General features: G+C 51.2%; 1 protein-coding gene across 1 annotated transcript in view; it reads right to left on the bottom strand.

Moving 5' to 3' along the window:
- Positions 1 to 4,958: 4,958 nt before the first annotated feature.
- Positions 4,959 to 22,969, bottom strand: part of LOC126366394 (fat-like cadherin-related tumor suppressor homolog) — a 44,026-nt gene continuing 26,015 nt past the window's right edge. Inside the window, exons 17-48 of the mRNA XM_050009502.1 lie at positions 22,493 to 22,822; positions 22,128 to 22,343; positions 21,716 to 22,024; positions 21,227 to 21,511; positions 20,984 to 21,116; positions 20,472 to 20,702; positions 19,985 to 20,008; positions 18,864 to 19,100; positions 18,456 to 18,665; positions 18,032 to 18,227; positions 17,617 to 17,833; positions 16,909 to 17,365; positions 16,416 to 16,727; positions 16,044 to 16,202; positions 15,621 to 15,895; positions 15,284 to 15,542; positions 14,708 to 14,877; positions 13,867 to 14,088; positions 13,339 to 13,644; positions 11,801 to 13,183; positions 11,321 to 11,657; positions 10,872 to 11,104; positions 10,501 to 10,743; positions 10,061 to 10,351; positions 9,742 to 9,944; positions 9,434 to 9,555; positions 8,801 to 9,091; positions 8,294 to 8,515; positions 7,803 to 7,960; positions 7,045 to 7,219; positions 6,513 to 6,629; positions 4,959 to 6,270 (exon numbers count right to left, since the gene is read on the bottom strand). Coding sequence (XP_049865459.1) covers positions 6,125 to 6,270; positions 6,513 to 6,629; positions 7,045 to 7,219; positions 7,803 to 7,960; positions 8,294 to 8,515; positions 8,801 to 9,091; positions 9,434 to 9,555; positions 9,742 to 9,944; positions 10,061 to 10,351; positions 10,501 to 10,743; positions 10,872 to 11,104; positions 11,321 to 11,657; positions 11,801 to 13,183; positions 13,339 to 13,644; positions 13,867 to 14,088; positions 14,708 to 14,877; positions 15,284 to 15,542; positions 15,621 to 15,895; positions 16,044 to 16,202; positions 16,416 to 16,727; positions 16,909 to 17,365; positions 17,617 to 17,833; positions 18,032 to 18,227; positions 18,456 to 18,665; positions 18,864 to 19,100; positions 19,985 to 20,008; positions 20,472 to 20,702; positions 20,984 to 21,116; positions 21,227 to 21,511; positions 21,716 to 22,024; positions 22,128 to 22,343; positions 22,493 to 22,822 — 8,469 coding nt within the window. The 3' untranslated portion in view covers positions 4,959 to 6,124. The remainder of the gene's footprint in view (positions 6,271 to 6,512; positions 6,630 to 7,044; positions 7,220 to 7,802; positions 7,961 to 8,293; positions 8,516 to 8,800; positions 9,092 to 9,433; positions 9,556 to 9,741; positions 9,945 to 10,060; positions 10,352 to 10,500; positions 10,744 to 10,871; positions 11,105 to 11,320; positions 11,658 to 11,800; positions 13,184 to 13,338; positions 13,645 to 13,866; positions 14,089 to 14,707; positions 14,878 to 15,283; positions 15,543 to 15,620; positions 15,896 to 16,043; positions 16,203 to 16,415; positions 16,728 to 16,908; positions 17,366 to 17,616; positions 17,834 to 18,031; positions 18,228 to 18,455; positions 18,666 to 18,863; positions 19,101 to 19,984; positions 20,009 to 20,471; positions 20,703 to 20,983; positions 21,117 to 21,226; positions 21,512 to 21,715; positions 22,025 to 22,127; positions 22,344 to 22,492; positions 22,823 to 22,969) is intronic.

Genomic DNA, 22,969 nt, shown 5'->3' with positions numbered 1-22,969 from the left:
CTGCCAAATTATCTTTAATAGCGTCGTAAATAGGCAAGTAAGTATACAAAATGATTGGTGATATTTTTATATAGGTTCGTGATTCGACATTTAAGTATTACACTTATGGTATGGCCAGCTTGAACATGCCTACTTGTTGTGAACAGAACGGAGCGCATTAGGAAGATACAGATGCTATCACAAGTGTGGCGCCCTCGGGGTGCGCCGCGCTATCATACAATTATTTTATACATATAAAAATAGATCCTTACGTTTAATTCATTATTCTAAAAGGAGAACAGTTTATAAATGCATAGTTTACAGTTATGATATGAAACTATAGTCAGAGCACCATTTCATTTTAATTACATTACGTTAGCTTTCAGCGGCACTCGCCCCCTGCTCACCTGTCCCTGCGTAGTGCGCAGCTTGCGGCGCAGTTGCACTCGCACGTTACATTGTCTATCATCCACAGGTCCCACTTGTAGTAATATGTTTTTAGGAGAGTAATGCAATGTAATGAAGAAAAACTAGGAATTAACTTCGTAAATATAATATGAGAATCAAAACTTTGACAAGAGAATTCAACCAGACACTTGTTTCTTTTTTATTTAAAAACAACGGACCATAGTCTAAACATCGTAAAAAGGTTGCACCTTAACACCTTCTCTCGATGTGCAGACCTATCTGTTCAACCAGCTGCTTAAGCCTCGGTCTTGGAAGTGGCTTCGTAAAAATATCAGCCAGTTGTAGTTCGCTGCTGACCCTTTTTACAACCAGATCTCCATTAGTCACTAGTTCACGCACAAAGAAATGACGGATTCTTATGTGCTTAGTTCTTTTGTGGAACTCAGGGTTTTCAGCCAAACGTATCGCAGCTTCGTTATCCACATACAGCACTGGTGGGCTTTCTATTTTTACTAATCCACCGATCAGGCGAGTTAACCAAGTGCTCTCTCTAGCTGCCTCGCTAGCAGCGACCACTTCAGCCTCTGTTGTTGATATAGCAACACTCTGCTGTCTCTGGCTTAGCCAAGATACTGCTCCACCAGCATACAAACATAGAGTGCCTGAAGTTGACCTTCCCGTTGTAGTGTCACCGCCATGATCCGCATCGCTATAACATTCTAGGATACCCTTCTTGTAATTTCTCTTATAAAGGATACCCAGGTCTGGAGCATACTGCAAATATCTCAGTATCCGTTTCAACCTAGTACAATCTGCTTGAGTTGGTTTCTCCAAGCTTCTAGAAACCACACTTACGGCGTACGCGATGTCAGGCCTTGTACCGACCATCAGATATGCAAGCGCTCCAACAATTTGACGATAATTGTTTAGAAAAAAGTCTTCAACTTTCTGACTTTCAGGTCTTTGAGCTGCTAAATCGTCCTTAACTATTGGTGTTGTTACGGGTTTGCATTCTTGCATTCCAAAACGCTTCAAAATCTTTTTTACATAGGCTTTCTGATGTATCCTTACATCACCGCCTTCTCTGTTTTCAATTTCTATTCCTAGAAAATATGAAATTTCTTTAGTCGTAATTTTGAATTTTGCTTTTAACTCCTCAAGAAACTCGTCTATCACTTCCTGATTTGATCCAGCTACCAATCCGTCATCAACATAGAGAGCGATGATCAGCTTTCCGTTAGCCTTCTCTCTTTTGAACAGGCATGGATCAGCTTCACTGACCTCGAGTCCAATTTCTTTGAAAAAATCCAAAATTGCACGATTCCAGCAACGGGGAGCTTGCTTTAACCCATAAAGCGACTTCTTCAACAAGCAAACACGACCCGTGCCATCATCATAACCCTCAGGTTGCTTCATATAAATCTCCTCGTCCGACAGAGACCCATACAAAAAAGCTGTAGAGACATCAAATTGACTCAGTTTCAAGCCTTCATTAGCTGCAACACTCAGTACAGCTCGGACTGTTGCCAATCTGGCTACAGGACTAAAAGTTTGATCATAGTCCTCACCTTTCTTCTGCTTGAAGCCTTTCACCACCAACCTGGCCTTATACTTGTCAACTGTTCCATCAGGATTAAGCTTGACCTTGTATATCCATTTGCAAGGTATGGCCTTCCGGTTTTTCGGTAGCTTCTCAAGAACCCACGTACCATTAGCCTTTAATGAGTCCATTTCGGCTTGCATAGCTTTGATCCACAACTCCTTGTCTATGCACGTCATGGCTTCTTTATACGTCTCGGGGTCCACGTATGATTCCGCGCCAACAAATGTAACATAATCGTTGAATCTTACAGGACGTTTGAGGAGAGAACGATCTCGCAACTGCATGCTATGAGTGGCTAGCCGTTCAATAATCTCGCCATCGTTCTCTTCATTCTCCCCCTCTAATTCAATCGATTCATCTTGTCTTGGCATCTCATCTGGCCTCGCATCTTCGAACTTTGCCTCATCATCATCGCTACACGTGGCTGGATCTTCAACAACGCCTTGATCAGCTTGTTCATCTAGCTCAAGATCGTTGTCCCTTGCAGTGGGTCTATCCTCGCTCACTTCTACGGCGACTGAAGTAGGCATCCCGTGGTGTTCCTGGTGGACATGTAAAGGAACTTCTATCTCTGTCACTTCTTTCAATGACTCTCTTTCTAACTTCGAATCAAGCGGTTTTTCATTGAAAATGACATCTCGGGATCTTACTAAGGAGTTCGATTCCTTGTGCCATAGTCTATAGCCATCATCATCGTCATAACCGATTAATATGCACTTCTTTGCCTTCTTCTGCATTTTCTTCCTTTTTTGTTTAGGAATATGCGCGTAACAAGTCGAGCCAATGATCCTCAAATGTTTTATTTGCGGTTTCTTGCCAAACCACATCTCAAACGGAGACTTTTGTGCAACAGTAGTTGGACCTGTTCTATTCAAGATATAGACAGCAGTCTTCACCAATTCTGCCCACAAAACTTGAGGAAGCTCTTCATGTGCATGCATCATGGCTCTAGCCATTTCGACAATCGTGCGGTTATCCCTCTCGCTGCAACCGTTCTGTTCAGGAGTATAGGGCATAATAAGACGTTGATGTATACCATGCTTCTCCAATTCCTTGCGAACCTTCTCGTTATCAAATTCTCCGCCATTATCACATAGAAATTCTTTAATTCGGTGACCAGCCGTTTTCGCTTCTTCCAACATCAGTCGCAAAAATGTAGGTACCTCCGATTTATTTTTCATAATATAAACGTAACGATATCGAGAAAATTCATCCTTGAATATGACAAAGTAGCGAGACTTCGAGCAACTTAGTGGAAACGGACCACAGACATCTGAATGTATGCGTTCTCCTGGACTGACAGCTTTTTCTCTAACACCAAATTTCTGTCTGTGTGTCTTCCCGAAAATACATCCTTCGCATAAATTCCCACTGTCCTTGGTCTTAACATTAAGTTCTTGTTCGATAACTCGCTTGACATGACGCTTATCCTGGTGACCCAAGCGTTCGTGATACAGCTGTAAGGTGTCAACTGCATTTACCAACACGCTTTCCTTAGGCTTCACAGGTTTACAGTTCAGTTTGTACAGACCGCCATGTCTCTGTCTGCTTCCGGTCACGCACAGTACTCCATTGATCTTAAATGAACACGTGGTAGCTTGTGACTCAAACAAACTGTTCTTATTTATATCTTGTGCCGACAGCACCGAAAAAAGATTCTTCATGACCTTCGGAACATGCCATACGTTGTTCATTATGAATGTTCTTTTCTTCGTCTTCATAAGAATTGAACCTTTCCCTAATGCTTCAATTGTCGTCCCATCTGCAGTAGTTACCGTGTGTGGTTCCTTGAAACGTTCATAATCTTGAAACAGGTCGCCATGCATCGTGACGTGATGTGTCGCTCCGTTATCGACGTACCACTCGTCTCGATCTGTCATGCAATCTGTCACATTTGCCAACACAGCCATCATGCTAGTCGTTCCAGATTTTCCGTTACGTTCCTTATTCTTTGGACAGTCCTTCTTGAAGTGTCCAACTTCTCCGCAGCCGTGACATTTGAAAGCTTTGGTCTTCTTCTTACCGACTATCTTGTTGCTGTTAACCGTCAGCGCTTCACTTGGGGATCTTGACACGCTTCCATCTTCCTTGGAGGTTGTCGTCAACGCCCTCTCGTGAGCACACAGCTGACTAGTCAAATTATCCACAGTCCTGTTGTTCTTCGACATCATTAGCCAACTCGACTTAAAGGAGAAATATTCTTCAGGCAACGTGTCTAGTATCTTGCAGACTAAAAGAAACTCGGGTAATTCAGTTCCTTCATTCGTCTTTGCAAGTTCCTGGTTGAGATTGTGCCATATATTCTTCGCTTTGGAAATGTGAGTGGCCATGTCATCAGAGGTGTTCATTTTTAATTGGAAGAGTTCCATGCATGTATTGTACAGTCGGTCATCATTAACTCCATCGTACAATCTGTGCAACTCGTCCCAAACCTCACAGGGATTTGTGAATCTTATGACTTTGTCCAAAGTTTCATCTACAATATTATTTGTGATTAGAAGTAGTGCAGTACTCTCTAGCTTTAGGTATTCAGCCAGATTCTTGTTGTAGGAAGCCATTGCTGCTGAGTCAGTGACGTCGCCATCACCCTTAACCACTGCAGGTTTCACAGGCTTGCGTACTTTACCCTGCACAATATCAAGCAATCCATCTATCCCGCGTAGGAGTGCAGTCATCCTGTATCTCCATTGCACCCAGTTGGTTCCATCCAACTTTGATATTTGGATCTTACTCAATTCCATAATTCAGTCTTTCTTCAAACGTGTGAGGGCACATAACCACTTGTAGTAATATGTTTTTAGGAGAGTAATGCAATGTAATGAAGAAAAACTAGGAATTAACTTCGTAAATATAATATGAGAATCAAAACTTTGACAAGAGAATTCAACCAGACACTTGTTTCTTTTTTATTTAAAAACAACGGACCATAGTCTAAACATCGTAAAAAGGTTGCACCTTAACAGTCCCTACGTATTTGATAATACATGGTCAACAAGTTGCAACATAAAATGTACTTATACGTGTATATTACGTGAGCAACCAAACGAGCGGGACCTATGCACCAGCCCACACACATCCAACCAGCCCTATACAACGACGACGCACTCGGTGCGGACGTCTCACATTATTATAATTTAAATAAAAGCCTTTACTTTTCCTCTGTGATGCTTTTGGGTAACAATCGTTATAGGAATATCTTTACTAAACGTTAGAACCTATTCCACCCCGCTGCGTTAAATAATTGGCAAGATGGGTTCATAGCGTGATAGGTACTTTTCAAATAAAATAAACTTTATAACATTGGTAATAATCTGACGATAGAGGTGAAATAGGGCATTACGACTATCTACTACGGTTACAATTATTATATTCTTTTTTTCGTTACGATATTATAAATTTACACATACTGTTTATTTTAAATTCTTTACAAAACACAACGGAAGTTAGATATATTTTACGTACTGTATACATAAGTAGGCTGATATTAAATTTAACTAGTACTGTACAATACAAGCACAATCAAAAGAACTACGGTCACTTGGACCCAACACGGAATGACCCTGAAATGCGAAGTGGGTAAATATACTCACCATTCAACTTATACATTTACATCCATAGAATTATACGTATGTATAAAAATACAACTACAAAACGGTTCGACAACAGTCACTGAAATCTATACAACGAATACGTACTGGGACTATGATGGAGGTAATACCTATTAAACTAACAAAATTTAGATAGACAGGTAGGTCATATAGTATTACCAACTGTATCGATACGTATCAAGTCCAAGTATGTGTCGCGGTCACGCTTCTCACATTCGTTGCCTCGCTCGCTCGCGGGGATCGCTCAGCTTACTTACGTACTATTTACAGGCGGACAGCTGCCTCCGCGGAATAATTTGTTTCCTACCACACGCCCGTCGACGCTCATCAATATCGATCGATTCATTCACAACGTCTCATACTTTTTTCTATAATATCGGCAGGCGGCACCCGAGTGAACGGGAAGCGGTCGACGGAGCGGGGAAGTATGAGGTACTTAAAAATATGTGTATGTACAGTAGTCAGTCGTGCGCTAGAGGCCGCGCGGGGCTGCGGGGCGGGGCGGCGGCGGCGCCGCGCGCCGGCGTCACACGTCCGTGTGGCGCGCCGCGCCCGGCTGCTGCGCCGGCGCCGGCGCCGTGTCCGAGTCCGAGTCCTCGATCTCGCACAGGTGCGCCGACAGCTCGCTGCACGTGTCCCCGGACCCGCCGCCCAGGAGCGAGTTGCGCTCCTCTGTGGAGCAGACAGGTGAGCCGGTTTTAATATTTGTCATGACATACAAACTAGTGTCGGGATCTTTTCCGGAATGTCAGTTTAGCCCGTCAACTCAAATCACTAACAAGTTGCTCGTTACGAATTTATTCATGACTTCTTTCTTCGACTTTGTAACTTCGTTCCTTTCGAGTAGCTCCATGTGAGGGGGGCTTGGCGGAATGTAAAGTAACGAAGTGAATGTATAGGTAATGTGTACTGACCGAGCATGGTGATGAGGCTGGCGGCGTCGGGTTCCCGCACGTTGCGCGCGCGCAACTGCTCGCTGTCGGACGCGGCGCGTGGTAGGTACTCGTCCGGGTGCAGCAAATACGACGACGCTGCCACAGGGAGCATTATAATGTCACACTATGAACACTACATATTCTTAGATAATACGTTTAACAAGGACGTGACCATAAACTAAACTGCGGATCTTCCTCTTATTTTTATTCAATTAAATTTCGGAGTATTTGCTCCTATGCTGGACTTCTTATCTTGCCGCTCGTAAAAACAGCGAGATTATTTTAACTCGATTATCCACCAACTCGCAGTAAAGCGTCTTGGTGGAATATAATTATGCTCCACACCCGTCCGGTGTGGTGAAACGTATGAGGGCTATTTGTGTACGTTTATCGTCCTTATGCGATAGGCTGATCACCATACCTATTAGGAGTTCGTAAAAAGAATTGCAGAAATTTGTCTGCTGTCTTGTGGCACGATGATGAGTCAATGTGGGTATGTAGCGTGTCTCACCGTCAGGGAACCTCGGCGGGTCGGTGTCGCGGTCGTGGTCGAGGTCGTCGGGCGCGGAGTCGGTGTCGGGCGGCGGGCGCGGGGCGGCGCGCGGGCGCGGGCGGCGGGGCTCGGCGCGGCGCGGCGGCGACGGCGGCGGGGGGGACGACGAGTCGGGCCGCTCCGACCCCGCCACCTGCGGGGGTTGGCTACTGAAGGGCGACCTCTTGCTCTGCTACTAATATTGCCAGTATTGTGCACTGACCGGTACTAAGTACTTGTTTCCACAAAGCATTATATACCAGGCTTAGCTGTACATACCTCACGCTAATATGGATCTTTCTATTCTGGACTGAGAATTCATAATATAAAACATAGAACGCGTTCAGTTGCTTATCGTGAAATATCATATATCATAAGGGGTCATATGCCAGAATAATTCATATGCCTACAACGATTTTTAATCAAAATTTTGATTTAAATCATGAGTACGGAAAGATGAGTTATCGACCACTGCAGTGAAGTTACAACGCCTTAACGTTAGGCGGCGGGAGTGGGGGGGAAAGCTAGTCACTAACTGTCAGTTACGATCGGAGCGCGGAGGGCGACAGACGTTGTTTCGCCGGTACTCGCATAATGTGCAATGGGAACGAGCCCGAGCGTGTGCATGTCCCGTGACCCTTGATTGGTTCTGTCTGTGGTTTCGCTTACAGAGGCGCGTAACAATGTGGTAACCCACCAGGTGCAGCCTCCACGGTCCGTGTATATATACTACATACCTCGCTGATGCCGGGCAGCGCGGGCCCGCCGCACCAGTCGGAGCAGTCCCAGTGGTAGCCGCCCACCAGGTGCGGGCTGCCGCAGCCGGGCGCGGCCTCCACGGCTCGACGCGCTGCTCCCGGGGACACCGCGCGGCGCGCCTTGCAGCCCTTCAGGTCTGGAAACATATTACACGGGTTATAGAAATCTTTGTAAGATGTAGACCGAACGACGGGTGCGGATATTGAACGCCGACCTTCACGTACGTGGCGCTGTTGGTGGCTCTTGTCTGTGATTGGCGACATGACAATTGTACGTAAGGCGTTAACGTTTTCGATAACAACTGATTCTTTCTAGGCTGTTCTCGTTCACTATATCGTGATTATCAATATCGCTGCGCTAGATCACATCTAACTACTCATTGCAGACACGAACCACACGCTGTGAACCAAGCTATCATTATCCAACTTGCCCATCTGCTTCGTCAGAAACATAATAGGGCAGTACTGACCGTTATAGATCTTGTTGTCGACGAAGGTGTGCAGGTGCATCTGCTCTGACCAGGGCTTGCGGTCCGTGTCGAGGTTGAGGTTGCGCAGGTAGTCCGGCGGGATGCCCTCCAATTCGTCTCCGGCGGATCCGTACGAGCGAAGAGTGTCCATGTTGTTGAGCGGCGGAGGCTCGGGGGCGGAGCCCGGCCCGCCGCACGATGCTGGCCGCTCGCGGCGCTCCGCTGCGACCGAACAAATCAGTTAAATAAGGGTAGGTTAGTGCAACAAAACAATAATTAGTATAAGTCGAGCGACAGCCAAGCAAAGCAATAGAAATTCTAATGCGGTTGTTTTTATAGGTGTTTCTCTACAACTCAATGAATGTTAGAATGTGCAGGAGGTCGAGTCCTGTAGGCATCGAATATTAAAATATTGCTAACCTAAAATGTTAACTAAAATATTTAACCACGCTCTTACAGGCAGGGGGGCACATGGTATAAGGATATTATCAAGACAGATTATTGTACCTTCCAGGTTAGACAGCTTGGAGACGCGCGGGCGCCCCGCAGCCAGCTTGTCGGGCGCGTGGCTGTTGAGCGGCTCGTCCTTGGCGGCGCGGCGCGCGCGGGCGGCGCGGCGCCGGCGCAGACACACGGGCAGCAGCGCCGCCAGCAGCAGCGCCAGCGCCGCGCCCGCCAAGGCGCCCAGCGGCCAGCGCGCCGCCAGCGCCCAGCGCCACAGCTCGCCCACGGCGCGCGCGCCCGCCGCCTCGCCCGCCACCACCGCGTCCGAGTACAGCGGGTTGCCGCAGTTCATGCCTGCGGCACGACACCATGGTTCGTGAGCTTTTCAAGCAAAACACAAACACCACAACATTTCCACTCTGATCAGCGTACTGTTTTTTTCGGGTCGATTACCTTACCCTACGTAAAGCTGATGACAAAGTTATCATTAACCCACGAAAAGCCTCTGACATGGCTCACAGTGGAGACAACGGTTTAACGTGTTTCGGGTAGTCTGAAAAGACTCACAAAAGACCGTCTCGTTTCCTCCGCATCGAACCTGGTCCCTGCCGAGTGTTCTGACCACGGGTTCTGACTACTAGATTACGGGAGGCTGCAAAAGGGGAAAAAGGACAAGTAAATCTGATGTTGACTCACCGGTCTTATCAGGCGGACACAAGCAGCGGAAGGAGCCGGGCTCGTTGAGGCAGGTGGCGCCGTTGAGGCACGGCTCGCCCGCACACTCGTCCACGTCGAACTGGCAACGCGGACCGAAATAGCTGTGGGGGGTAAAGTGTATTGTTACGTGGATGTTACCGCTGGAAAAGTATCCAACGTTTGTTCATGAATGTATGATAGATAGCGTTTGCAGAACTCATGTAGTGAAACTTCCTCCATGTAGTCGTCATATACTTCGCAGTTGATGAGATAGTATTACCATCAGTCTCGACAGATGTAGCACTCACCCGCGGCAGCGGCACGAGGGCCCCCACTCGCCCTCCTCGCAGGCGCCCTGGTGTGCGCACACGCCGGGCGCGCACCAGCGGCCGCGCTCGCAGCGCGCGCCGCTCAGCCCCGCCGCGCAGGCGCACTGGAACCCGCCCGCGCCGTCGGCCGAGCACACGCCGCCGTGCAGGCACGGGCCCGACGCGCACGGGTCCGTGTCGATCTGTACACGTCATACGATTAGCAGATTCGAAGCGGATGTTCTTCAAGAAACCGAGATGAAATCACGACAGGCTGCAACGTGCTTCCTTAAGCGTTTTGAATCGATCCCAAACTCACCTCACAATGGCGGCCCAGGAACCGGGCGTGGCACGCGCACGTGTAGCCGTCGTCGGCCTCGCCCTCGAGCAGCGCGGGCAGCGGCAGGTCCCGGCACGTGCCGCCGTGCTGGCAGGGCGCGGCGCCGCACGCGCCGGCGGGCGCCAGCGGCGCGCACGCCGCGCCCAGCCGCGCGCGCACGCGCCGCACCAGCTGCGCGCGCCCGTCCTGCGCCGTGCCGCCCTCCTCCAGCGGCAGCGGCACTCCGCCCAGCTTGATGTCCGCCAGGCAGCCGTGGAAGCCGTATGTCACCTGCGGATTTGTCGCTTCTAAGTCTCGACAGATCGGTGGTCTGGCACTCCCTTTACGTGGGCCGTTCTTCTGCATCGCCCATTTCCTACGATTCGGTGTTCGGACTTCCGGTGAGTGTTCGTGGATTAGCTTCGCGAAAGGCATCGTACCTGCTCGGGTGCCGTGGGGTGTGCGTGGCGCGCCAGCACGGCGCCCAGCAGCACGCGGTCGGGGCGCGCGTCCAGCAGCGCGTGCGGCGGCGGCGCCATGGCGCGCGCGGCGCGGCGGTCCACGGTGAGGCGCACGGCGGCGCCGCGCCGCTGCAGCCGCGCCGTGTGCCACGCGCCGTCCGCCAGCGCCTCGCCCGCGCGCACCGCCACCGCGCCCGACCCCAGCTCCATGCGGAACTGGACCTGCCGAGGGGAACTTGTATCAACGCACTGCTGTCTACAAGGTGCAATAGCTCGATAACCAGACTAACGATGTTTTTCATAGGAAATGCGAATAGGATTAAAACGTAAATAAGTAAAACCAACCATACCTGTCCGTCTATAAGTTCCAAAGTAGCGTAATCGACTCGTCCCGCAGCGTGCAGTAAAGTCCCGCGGCTGTGACGCGTGCGGAAGCGCAGTGACAGATTGATCTCGTCATCCAAGAGGCGCGCGCCGTCCACCACGCCGCGTTCTAAGCGGTACACTAGGTAGCCGTCGCCGCTTAGTTGGACTACCCCGGCGGTGCGACACTCCGGTCCGTCACAGCAAGCCGACTCTGAACCTGAGGAAAAAGGTGGATGTTCATTACTTCAATTTCATGGACTCATTCATAATTAACACTGAGGTATTAAGTATATAGTATTAAGTACACACTACAACACAGTCCACGAAATTCCGCATTATTGCGATCAGTAACCCACTAAAGAGTTACCCCGATCTGTCTCTCTCTCAAAAGTAAAGGTAAAAGTAACAAATAATTATAATGTTTGCAGCTCACCGTCGGGCGCGGGCTTGCAGTCGCTGAGCGGCACGTCGCAGCGCACGCCGGCGTGGCCGGGCGCGCATGCGCAGAGCGCGCGCAGCGCGTGCTTTGGCGCCACCAGCGCCACCACGTCGGCCGCCACCACGCGGGCGCCGCCGCGCAGCACCACGCGCTCCACACACGAGCCGTGCACGCAGCCGCCACAGACTGCACGAACCAATTCTTCCACCACCAGTCGTGTGCGTTCTTCTAGTCGCTCCACGTGTGCGTGCAGTCGTCTGCGTAGCGCTTCCGCCGGTAGTAGGCCGTTGCCCGAGCGCACGGCGAATGCCACGTCCAAATCTTGAGCCACCTGAGAATAATAATTCCATTATTAACTTAAGAAATACGCTCTTGTTGGTGCAGTATTCTCCAATATTGTCTATCCTATCCAAGGCCAATTCTGTAACTTCTTAAATTTATGACGGTTTTAAGTAATTCAAAAGTTTTACAAACCTGTCTTCGCCGCCTAGTGATGGTGTCATCGTCGACCATGTTCCCGACCTCCGACGGCTGCACGCCGATGATGACGACGTCGCTGGGCTCGCAGTCCGTCGCCTCGGCCACGGCGCGGAGGAACCCTTTCCGATGGCTCAGTACGAAATCTCGATCGGTCACCTCCCGGAACCGTACCACTATAGCTTGAGTTAACAGCTCGTCTGATATCAGTACTACGGTCACTCGCACGATGGCGAAGCCGGTGAATTTGCCGTCGTCTACCGTTACGTTGAGTCTGTAATCGCCGACGTCCAGGCGCGGTGCGGCTCGAAGCGTGCCGTCTGTCGAATCGATCTCGAACAGATCCGTTGGCGCGTACGGTGCGCCGGCGACAGGAGCGAGCGCGTATGTCAGCACGTCATATGCATCGCGATCAGATGCGAACACCTTGCCCACCACTCCGCCCGGGAACTCGTCCAGGTACGAGTTGACGGTCACTTCCAGGGGAGTCACCACCGGGGGATACTGCGACTCCTCCACTACTCGAATGTGCACCCAAGCGTCCGAGAAGAGCGGTGGTGTTCCATTGTCGAACACACGGATCTGCAGGACGTAGCGGTCTCTGATGCGGTGGTTGAAGCGAGTCGCCGATCGTAGGTAGCCGTCCTGCTCGAGGCGGAACGCGCCCATCTCGTTGCCGGACTGGAAGTCGAACGTATAAGGAGCCGAATTAGGTGGAGCATCGGCGTCCTCCACTTCGAACTTAAGGATAGTGTGTCCGAGCGGCCGATCTTCGCGAACTACGGCGGAGTAGTTAGATTGTGAGAAGAGAGGTGGATTGTCGTTCGCGTCGACGACTTCTACATTCACTAACGCCGTGGCTTCCAGAGAAGGTATACCGCGGTCGCGGGCTCGCACTTCGAGCACGTAGGCTGGCGTGGTTTCCCTGTCGAGCGGGCGCACCACGGACACGTAGCCGGTGTCGGCGTCGATCGCGAAGCGCGTGTCGGGGTCGCCGCGCGCGATGGAGTATGTGACGCGGCCGTTGACCCCGGCGTCGGCATCATCGGCGATCACTTGCAGCATGCGCGTGCCGGCCGCCGCGTCTTCGCGCACCCGAGCGCCGTACGAGGCCTGCGTGAACACGGGCGCGTTGTCGTTGCTGTCCTCCACGGTGACGTTGACGGTGGCCAGGTCGCTGAGCGGCGGGGAGCCGCCGTCGATCGCCTGCACGGTGAGGAAGTACTCTCGTCGTCGCTCGTAGTCGAGCGGCCGAGCTATGGACAGCGCGCCGGTGCCGCGGTCGATGGTAAAGTCATCGCGATCGTCTCCGCCGACCAGAGAATAGTAAACGTCTGCGTTGACACCTGTATCTCGAGAAGTCGCTCGTACTCTAAGGATCTGGAACGGATGAACGATAAGGTTATCTCCTTAAACATTAACAACCAACCCAGTCAAACCAGAACCTAAAATATCATTATTATATCATTGTATTCTATGTGTTCTCGCAAATAAATTGATTTGATTTATAAAAACGATTCCCACAATCTCCTTACCTCTGTGCCTACAGCGTCAAGCTCGGGAACAGTGGCGCGATATGCCCTGAACTCGAACTCTGGCGGGTTGTCGTTGACGTCGGCAACGCTGAGCCGCACGGTGGCGGTGGCGGAGCGCGGCGGCCGGCCCGCGTCTCTCGCACGCACAACTAGTCTGTGCTCCGCCTGCTGCTCGCGGTCCAACGCGGTTCGTAGTGTGATGATGCCGCTATCGGGCGACAGCTCGAATGCGCCGCTCGCGTTGTCCTCCACCCACGAGTACCGCACAAGACGGTTCTCGCCGAGGTCTGCGTCTGTTGCGTGCACCTAAAAAAATGTTTTGGTGTGGTGAGTTTTTTTTAAAGTTGTTGACGACTTTTAGTCGTGTGATTTAACGATTGATGGAATGTATGTATGTATCATCGATGTTTTCTCTGTAAATTTTTAATCATCAACTACAAAATTTAAAGTAAGGTTAGTTAAGATTCTCAAGGCTTTTTCAATTTTGTTCGCTTAATTAATTTCAAACTTCGCAAGTCTCATCAATACCTTCGCGACGAGTGTGCCAAGGTCGGCGTCTTCGGGTAACGTCACGCTATACTCGTCGGCGGAGAAGCGCGGCGAGTTGTCGTTGACGTCATCCAGCGTCACCAGAAGCTCGGAGCTGCAACCCCACTCCGGTCGGTCGCGGTCACGCGCATGCGCCTCTAGTTTGTACGAGCTGACAGTCTCGCGGTCCAGCGGCATCGCCACTGTTATCACACCGGTGTCCTGGGGAAATAAGTTTTAATTTGTAGGAAATAATTTATTTATATACATTGCTAATATAAACAATTATGTCGCGGGGAGGTCACTATACGTATATCATATTTTTTGTAATATTTTTAAATTTTTTGTAATAATGGGTTTACATGCCTGTAAATAGTTCTTTATTTACTATTTATTATTATTTGTATGTCTTTTTCATATCTCGGGCCTATGGAGGCCCGAACTTTTGGAAGGCGTGCGTGGGGCCGAAGCCAACACGTAGAGGCCCCTTAAGACAGTTTAATCTAAATGTGGTGTGACACTAACCAGCGATTATCCCTGTATGCACTATGGGAGTGCACCCAAAGACAATCCCCGGTTCGTGTAGGATTATGGGAACAAAGGGAACTGGGCTATTGGGTTGGGGGTTTTATTTATTATTATAAAACTGGTAAACGCGACATAATTTGAAATAAGTACTTCTCAATTCTTCAAGTAACTAGGTATTAATTTTTCTCTTTTAAACACTCGCCACGTACAAGAAATTTATTTGTTGGCAGATCACGGCTAAATTGGAAAAAAAATACACGTAGATGTATAAAGATTCGCCAAGTGTGTCGCATGTAATAATTATAAAGAGTACCTTATGTATGTGGAAGTGATGGTGGTGTTCCCCGGACAGGTGGTGCGCGGGGCCGGGGCTGGAGGGCAGGTCGGCGTCGGCCGTGAGCAGCGCCGCCACGCGCGTGCCCGGCGCCGCCGCCTCCGACAGCCGCGCGCGGTAGCGGTGCCGCACGCAGTACGGCGGGTTGTCTGCGAGGTTGTGTGCCACGTGGCGTCAGTCAATGTCATACAACAAGGAATAATACTACGTATACAACGGCAACTCTCCGCTCCTCACCAGTGACTGAACTAAGTTTAACTTTAGTCTTCAATCGTATGGGCGTCATCACACACACACACGCAGATGACGTGTTCAAAATTTTTTCTCGAAAAAAGTTTTGGCAAATATAAGCACATCTTAAAAGCAAGACTCTAGGTGTTGTTGTTTATGATACTCTATGATCTATGGATTAGGTATCACGTTACACATGGACATCGCTAGTGGAGGTTGTATCCCGGAAAGTGTTGAAGATTTTATTCATGTTACATTTACAAAACTATCCCTTTCTTCTACAACACATTTGTAATATAAATTCTGTCCTAGTAATTGACTTACCATTGACGTCGAGCACGGTAATATTCACAGTAGTATAGGCAGTAAACTTCCCATCTGTAGCTGCTATACTGAGCGAGTAGAAGTCCTCTGTCTCTCGGTCCAGCGCACGCGCAACCAACAGCTCCCCGGTGGCGCGGAGTTGGAACCGTGCGCGCGGGTCGCCGCCGGCCACCAGGAATGTTAGTGGGGAGCCTGTGGTGTCCGCGTCGTCTACCTCGAGGCGGGTCACCACTGTGCCAGGGGCTGCGTCTTCCAGTACCTGTATGTGTGATTTGTTATTAAACGAAATATTCTAAGGGTGTGTCTTGCTTCGGATAAAAACTAATAGAGAACTCACATCAGCACTGTAAAGGTCTTGTTTGAACACAGGCGGGCAGTCGTTGTAGTCGACGAGTCTGACGACGAGCGTGCCACGCGCCGTGCGACGAGTGACTCCATTATCATGCGCCAACACTGGCACGCGGTGCTCGGGGCGCGCCTCGCGGTCCAACGTGGCCAGGGTCGTGACCCAGCCGGAGTACGGGTCCACGGCAAACAGGGCGGAGTCTGCCTCGTCCGCGAGAGAGAAGCGGACCTCGCCGTTGGACCCCGCGTCCGGGTCGTCCGCCATCACTGCAATGTTGGAGGAATTGTTAAAGCAACGTTGCGCAAAAACTAACACTAGCAAGTGGATATAGCAGAACTGGTATCCCTGCTATATTCACTTGTTAGTGGATCCACTTGCTTGCTGTGATGCACCAGTGCGCTGTTAATGACTTACGCTGCACGAGGCTGGTGTGCGGCGGTGTGCTCTCGGACACGTGCACCACGTACGGCGCCGAGTGGAAGGCGGGCGCGTGCTCATTCACGTCCAGCACGTGTAGCCTCGTCTGCAGCAGTGTAGCCGGTGCAGGGCTGCCTGAGCCCTCTGCTATTATACCTGTGGATCAGATATAGGTACGACTTATAGTAGAGGTTTACACTTTAAATATTTTGGCGATCGGAGAGTTTGTTTTTAATCTACGAATAAATAATTTTTAATATTGTTTTCCTAAGAAAAAGATCTTACCAAACTCATGATTAATTTATTTTATTAAGTTTTGACACTTATTTTGGACTATTATTACTCAAGAAATACTCATAACAGCCATACCTATAACATGTTCCTGCGCAGTTTCCCGATCAAGTTGTCCAGCTAACACTAATCTTCCAGCGGAATCGATAGCAAAGAGTTCTCTCGGCCAGAGTCCAGGTGCGAGGCGGTAGTTGGGAATGGGGGGATCGGCGCGTAGTTCCACTATGAGCGTGCCGGGGGTAGCGTCCTCGGGCAGGAACACGGAGGGCGGCGGCGGCGCCACCCGCGGCGCGGCGTCGGCTGCGCCCAGCACGAACACGGACACCGGGGCCTCGCCCGCCAGCCCGCCCGGGTCGCGGGCGCGGACCCACACCTGCACGGCGCGGGACGCTGACGGGGCGTGGAATGGTTACTTACTATGGTGCGGTTTTAGAAAACTTGACAGCACTATTATTATAAAAGTATTCTTGTATTTGTCAATGGACTGTCTGTGCCTAGATGGTCTTTCAGGTGGTCTTTCGTTCTAAAGGGAATAAGTCAAGTAAAATAAAGTTGCCTAAAGCCTACTCACCGAATTGCGAAGCATTCCGTGCAAACGACAGCGCACCGGAATGCGGATCGACATGGAACAGGCCGGTCGCATCGGACTTGACATCGCCTTCGTATATGGAGTACGTGAGTCGAGCGTTTTCCCCCGTGTCGGCGTCCCTGGCCGCGAGCGTCAGGAAGGGCGCGAGCGGCGCGCGGTCGGCCCGCACGGCCGCACGGTACTCGGCGAGCGGGAAGGCGGGCGCGTTGTCGTTGGCGTCCTGCACGCGCACGCGCACCACCGTGTGCCGCAGCAGCCCGCCGCCGTCGCTCGCCGTCACGCCCACCTCCCACTCGGCGCGCGCCTCGCGGTCCAGCACCACGCGGCTCGTCAGAGCTCCCGACGTCGAGTCGATAGCGAATGTCTCGCGGAGCTTCGCCGATGGAATCGAATACGTTATCGTGCCGTATTCGCCGATGTCATCGTCGTACGCTTTTACCTGAAAATTTAAGTATTTATCTATATTTAATTGAATTGGAGGCCAGTTAAAGTGATCGTTGAAAAGGGCAGAGTATCTATATATCTTCTAATTCGCTTATATTATTACGAACAAGTACGGTAGGAAGCGAGACAACCGGAAGAGACTTCGTCTCTTGTGTGGATGGGCAATGTTTTCCTACTTGGTCTTTTCCGAGTGTTTTGCACCTAAGATCGTTAGATTCGAGCAGCAAGCATAATGTGTGTGCGTACGGTGGTGAGCAGCACGGGCGGCGGCTGGTTGTCTTGGGCGCGCGCCTCGTGCACGAGGTGCGGGAAGTGCGGCGCCGCGCGGTTGGCGGGCGCGGCCTGCAGCTTGACGCGCGCGAAGGCGGCGTGCGCGCCGTCCGTCACCGACACGTTGAGCGAGCGCGCGCCCGCGCCGCCCAGCGCCGCCCACGCCGCCTCGTCGCCCAGCGTCAGCAGCCCGCTGCGAACGAACACCTGGCTTTAGTTTCAGCAATAACGTCACTTCTCTTCAGATATTTCTTAACTTTCTATAGAAATTAAAAGTTTAATTGCTTTTACATGAAAACTATAGGTTGACATGAGATTTTTATGTAAGTAAGGGAATTAACATTTTGTACAATACTAAGTACGTTATTTCCAGCCCGTTAAAGTAACCAACCTTTGCGGATCGACGTGGAATGCAGCCCGTTCTGGGGCTGCGCCGGCTAGTGCGAGCCTCAGCCTGCCCGCGTCCCTGGCGTCGGGGTCCCAGGCCGCCACCCGCGCCACGGCCGTGCCGCGCGCCGCCTCTACTGACACCAGTGCCGACACTACCGCGCGCTCCAGCCGCGGCTCGCTGTCGTTCACATCGTCCACTGGAAACGAAATGGGAAAAAATAAAATCTAACTGGAAAAGTTACTTTTTTAGAAAGATGATAATTTCATAAGGTTGGGTCACGCATAGTTTGAGAATACTAGAACGTCGTTTTCCTTTTGCAGACACTTTTGGCACAATGTCAGCAACATCCTGCTCGTTGTCACATTTTTGGCAGATTTTGATTTCGTTGAGGGGTTTTGAGCTTGTAGGTTTTAGTTATCCATACCAGTAATGAAGAGATGCGCGGTAGTGTGGAGTGACGGTCGTCCCTTGTCTGCGGCAGTGACGATGAGATGGTGCTGACTGCGCAGCTCGGCGTCCAGCGGCGCCGCCACACGGACCGCGCCGGACTCAGGGTCGATGCTGAACAAGGCCAGCGACTCGTTGTCGCCGCCCGCCGCGCGTGACAGTGAGTACATCACCTCGCCGTTCGCTCCTGCGGGAACAACTTGACACGTTACTAGCTGATCTTGTCGTTGTTGTTGTAGCCGTTATCATTAACGTAGCTTATTTTTATACGTCCTCCTGCTAAGTACAGACCTTGCTTCGGTATAGCATTTATTTGGTTCATCACTTCTGGCATAAATATCAGAAGAATATGTTTCTGATGGACTAAAAACCATAAATAAGTTACCAGTATCGTTGTCAGTAGCGTGAACAACGAGCACCAGGTCCCCCAGCGCGGCGGCCTCGCTGACGGCGGCGCGGTAGAGGTCGCGGTCCAGGTCGGGCGCGCAGTCGTTGACGTCGGTGAGCTGCAGCGTGACGCTGGCGTCGGCGTACGCGCCCGTCACGCCGTCCGTGGCGCGCACGGTCAGCGCGTGCGTGTGCGCCGCCTCGTAGTCCAGCGGCGAACGCGCCACCACCGCGCCTGGGGCACACGGGGGTTAGCATCCGTATAACGCTCGTATGCCTTGTCTGCTAAATCGTTACAAAAATCCTTTGGCACTGTAACTATTTCGGGTTTGAGCACATATGACACCAAAACGACTGGTTGGATTAAAACGAAATTTTGTCATTTTATTTATACAATAATGCTTGATTAACATTTGCAATAGAAATCACGCTAATCTGTTTAGGGTTAGCTCAGGTTTAGGCAGACGGAGACGCGACTGCTAGTCTATGAATAAAATGGACTTTTTGCGCCGATATAGAAGACAAGGTACATATATATTTGTAGCGTATATACACTGTGTCGTGATATGAATGACGATTTCTGAAACATGCACTTGATAAATTTCGACATGAAAGGTTTCGTTTTAACAGAAATTATAAAAATGACCTTTCAAAACCAGAAATGTGTTCTATGATACTAATTGGCCCGTGCAAGGAATCGTATGCGTCATTGAAAAAATGAATCGGAGCTTGGAATCAAAGTAATCCTGTATGCCATGTAAATTAGTAAAACAATGTTTTTACGACAAAATATAACGGCATGTATTTAACCCAAACGCATGCTGCACCCAGCGACATAGTTAATGTTTTAGTATCTACAGCTAGTGAACGGTTACCTCATGCACACCTAAAGCGATATAGCGTGACACCTAAAGCAAACCAAAATATATTGTTCCTGTGAGTATGGAGGGCAACTGATAAACTCATGAAGAAGTTAGGCGATGAGAGGATGAAGATGAAGGCACACACGTTCATACCACGTTAACCAGTAGAAGGTTTTAAAACGTGGCGCATTGTCGCGAGTGGGATGATAGTGTGTGCGTGTAAACCCAGCGCTGGGAGCGTCATACGGATACTCACATGGACTATTGCCTCTGTCGGGTGCTGCGGATAAAACCAATGCGTTAGTCTCTCTATAACACTATGCCACCGTCGGGGTCGGGGTGAGGCTTCCCGGTTAATGGTGTCCCGGACAGTGACGGACGTGTACACCGAGTCCTGTTACTGTGTCAACCTGCACTACGCATGCCAGTCGCGCGGTCGCACCCGACATGCAACCCTTGACGTCCGCGCTCAGTTGCAGACTTTGTTATTTGGAAATCGATAGCGGGCGAATCGTCGGTATTAAGAGTTGGATCATGCATTTTACGTTCACCGGGTAAGGAGAGGCGCCGTTATTGTAGGAAACCACAGCTCCACGGAAAGGGAACCCACGTCGGAGGTTCCGTGATGGATTAGTTATTATCCAACTCGGAAACCGACATGCCTCAAAACTGTAAAAAAATATCGATTTCCAAGCAACGTTACGGATATTAATGAACTGGGGGCGTTTGAGTGCGCAACATACCGGTGTCGAAGTGTATCTCGAAGAGGTCGGCGGTGGGCGGGTCGGCGTCCACCAGCGTGTAGATGAGCTGGCGCTGCAGCGGCGACAGCGCCCGCAGCGCGGCCAGCGGCTGGCCGGGCGCCACGTCCTCGCGCGCCGCCAGCGCCACGTGCGCGCGCTCCCAGCGCGGCGCCGCGCCGCCGCCCCACACGCGCACGCCCACGCCCGCCTCCGCGCCGCACGCCGGCACGCCTGCGCATGCGCACAATCAGGAGTGTCGCCACCCTTCTTACGGGCATACTGCCCTTTCTGATTTCCTTTCACATCTACGTCATTTCTATGTGTCCCGATTAATCAATTATTATGGTTATTAGATTGATAAAGTTCATTATTGAGCACGACGGACACAAGATACAGAAAGGCACAACAAGCGCCCTTATTGCTCGGGCAGCAAGTAACCAAGTATCATCCAGTCTCAGTTATGGCTTCGAAGATTCTTTTAGGAGACTCTTTTATATACAGATATCACTCACCTCCATCGAAAGCGGCAATGACGAGGGTGTAAAGCTGGTTGTGCGCGTCTAGCGTCTGTTTCAGTGAGATCTGTCCGCTGCGGCGGTCCACACGGAACAACTCGCCGTGACCGCGCTTCATCTCGTACCGGACCTGCCGAGTCACACTTTTATTTGTACTTGTAAAAAAGACATGAATAAATAAAAAACACGAAAGACATACAGGTCAGTCAAGAACTAATTAACCGATATAGCATGTAGTACCTCGCCGTTATCGTTGGCGTCAGCATCGATGGCTTGCACGCGTATGACCGGAGTGCCGGGCTCCGCCCCCGCCAGCACCGCCGCCACGTAGGGCCGCTCCACGAACAGCGGGCAGTTGTCGTTGACGTCCGTGACCGCCACGTGCAGCCGCGCGTGCGCCACGCGCCCCCCCTCCGCCCCGCCGCCCGCCCCGCCCCGCGCCTGCACCAGCAGCGTGTACGAGTCGCGCGCCTCGCGGTCTAACGCCACGCCCGTGCTGCGGACCGCGCCTGATGTTACGCCCACCTGCGGTAGATAAAACGGTTACTCGTTTGGGTAAAATATACGAGTACTTAGTGTTTCTCAGTTTCTTGCAACCCACGAAGACAGTCGGCTATACGTGTACGTACGTACATGCACCAAAGGCCAACTGCCTTCGTGAATTACAAGATCTACACTTTTTACGAACACTCGCTAACCATTTTGAGTACGTAACGACAATTTTCTCACCTCAAAACCTTCAACCGGGTTTAGAATCCGGAACTCGATGTGCTCATTGAGGGCCGCCCCCAGCACGTTGAGCACGGCGATGGTGGCGGGCTTGGTGGAGTTCTCGAGCACGGAGCCGTAGTAGTCGGCCTTGTGGAAGGCGAGCCCCGCGTTGTCGGCGCCGCGCACGCGCACGCGCACGCGCACCGTGCCCGCGTACTGGCCGTCGGACGCGCGCACGCGCAGCCGGTACGTGTCCGCCAGCCCCTCCGCGCGCCGCGTCTCCAGCGTGCCGTCCAACGTCATGCCGAATGCGCCGTCCGGGTCTCCCTGGGGATATCAAATTGAAATTGAACATGGAAAAATTTTAAAATGTTTTGTGAAAATTATGTAACACATGTAAAATAAACGACAGAAACAAGTAGCGGCGTACCTCGATGATGTCGTACTTGATGGCGGCGCCGCGCGGCAGGTCGGGGTCGGTGGCGGGCAGCGCCAGCACGGCCACGCCGCGCGCCGTGGGCAGCAGCAGCGTGGCCTCCATCGACGCGGCGGCGAACCGGGGTGGGCAGTCGTTCACGTCCAGCACCTCCACCGTCACCCGCGCTGAGCTCTCCGAGGGCAGACGCGGGCTGCCCATGTCTACCACCTGTTTGGTCACGATCATGACGTTAGCTTAATCATTCATTTGAGTAGAGGCAGAACTTTACAAATTTTGCGACACCACTGATACTTGGAATTGGGACATCGTTTGTGAATTTTCTGTTCCCGAACGAGTCAAAAAGTTGGACAACAAACCTTGACAGTAAACTCGTGCACAGTAGCTTCTTCATAGTCGAGCGGCGAGGCGAGCCGCAGCGCGCCGGTAGTTGGATCTACTCTAAACTTGGACGCGGCTTCGGGCTCCAGGATCTCATAGGCCCTCTGCTGATTATCTGGAGAGTCCTTATCATCCGCCTCGAGGACCAGTGGGGCGCCCGGCTCGTCCGAGTCTACCGCAGTCACCAGCGCGCCGACACTCGCGGCTTCAGATATGCGGCCGCGGTACGAGGAGCGGCGCAGCACGGGAGGGTACTCGTTGCGGTCCAGCACGTGCACTATTATGTTCGCGGTTGCCATGCCGCCGCCCTGGGGAGAAGGGAGGTTCTTAGTTAAATTTTGGCGGAGTTATTATTTGTAGTAATTTTGTTTGTAAAAAGGTTTAGGAAACAATAAACTGCTAAAGGCCAATCTCTGTCGAGATGCAATCATTACGTAATGTTATGTATTGTATTT

Source organism: Pectinophora gossypiella, chromosome 4, assembly GCF_024362695.1.
Source record: "Pectinophora gossypiella chromosome 4, ilPecGoss1.1, whole genome shotgun sequence".
NCBI lineage: Eukaryota > Metazoa > Arthropoda > Insecta > Lepidoptera > Gelechiidae > Pectinophora > Pectinophora gossypiella.
This window is presented reverse-complemented; position numbering and strand designations above follow the sequence as displayed.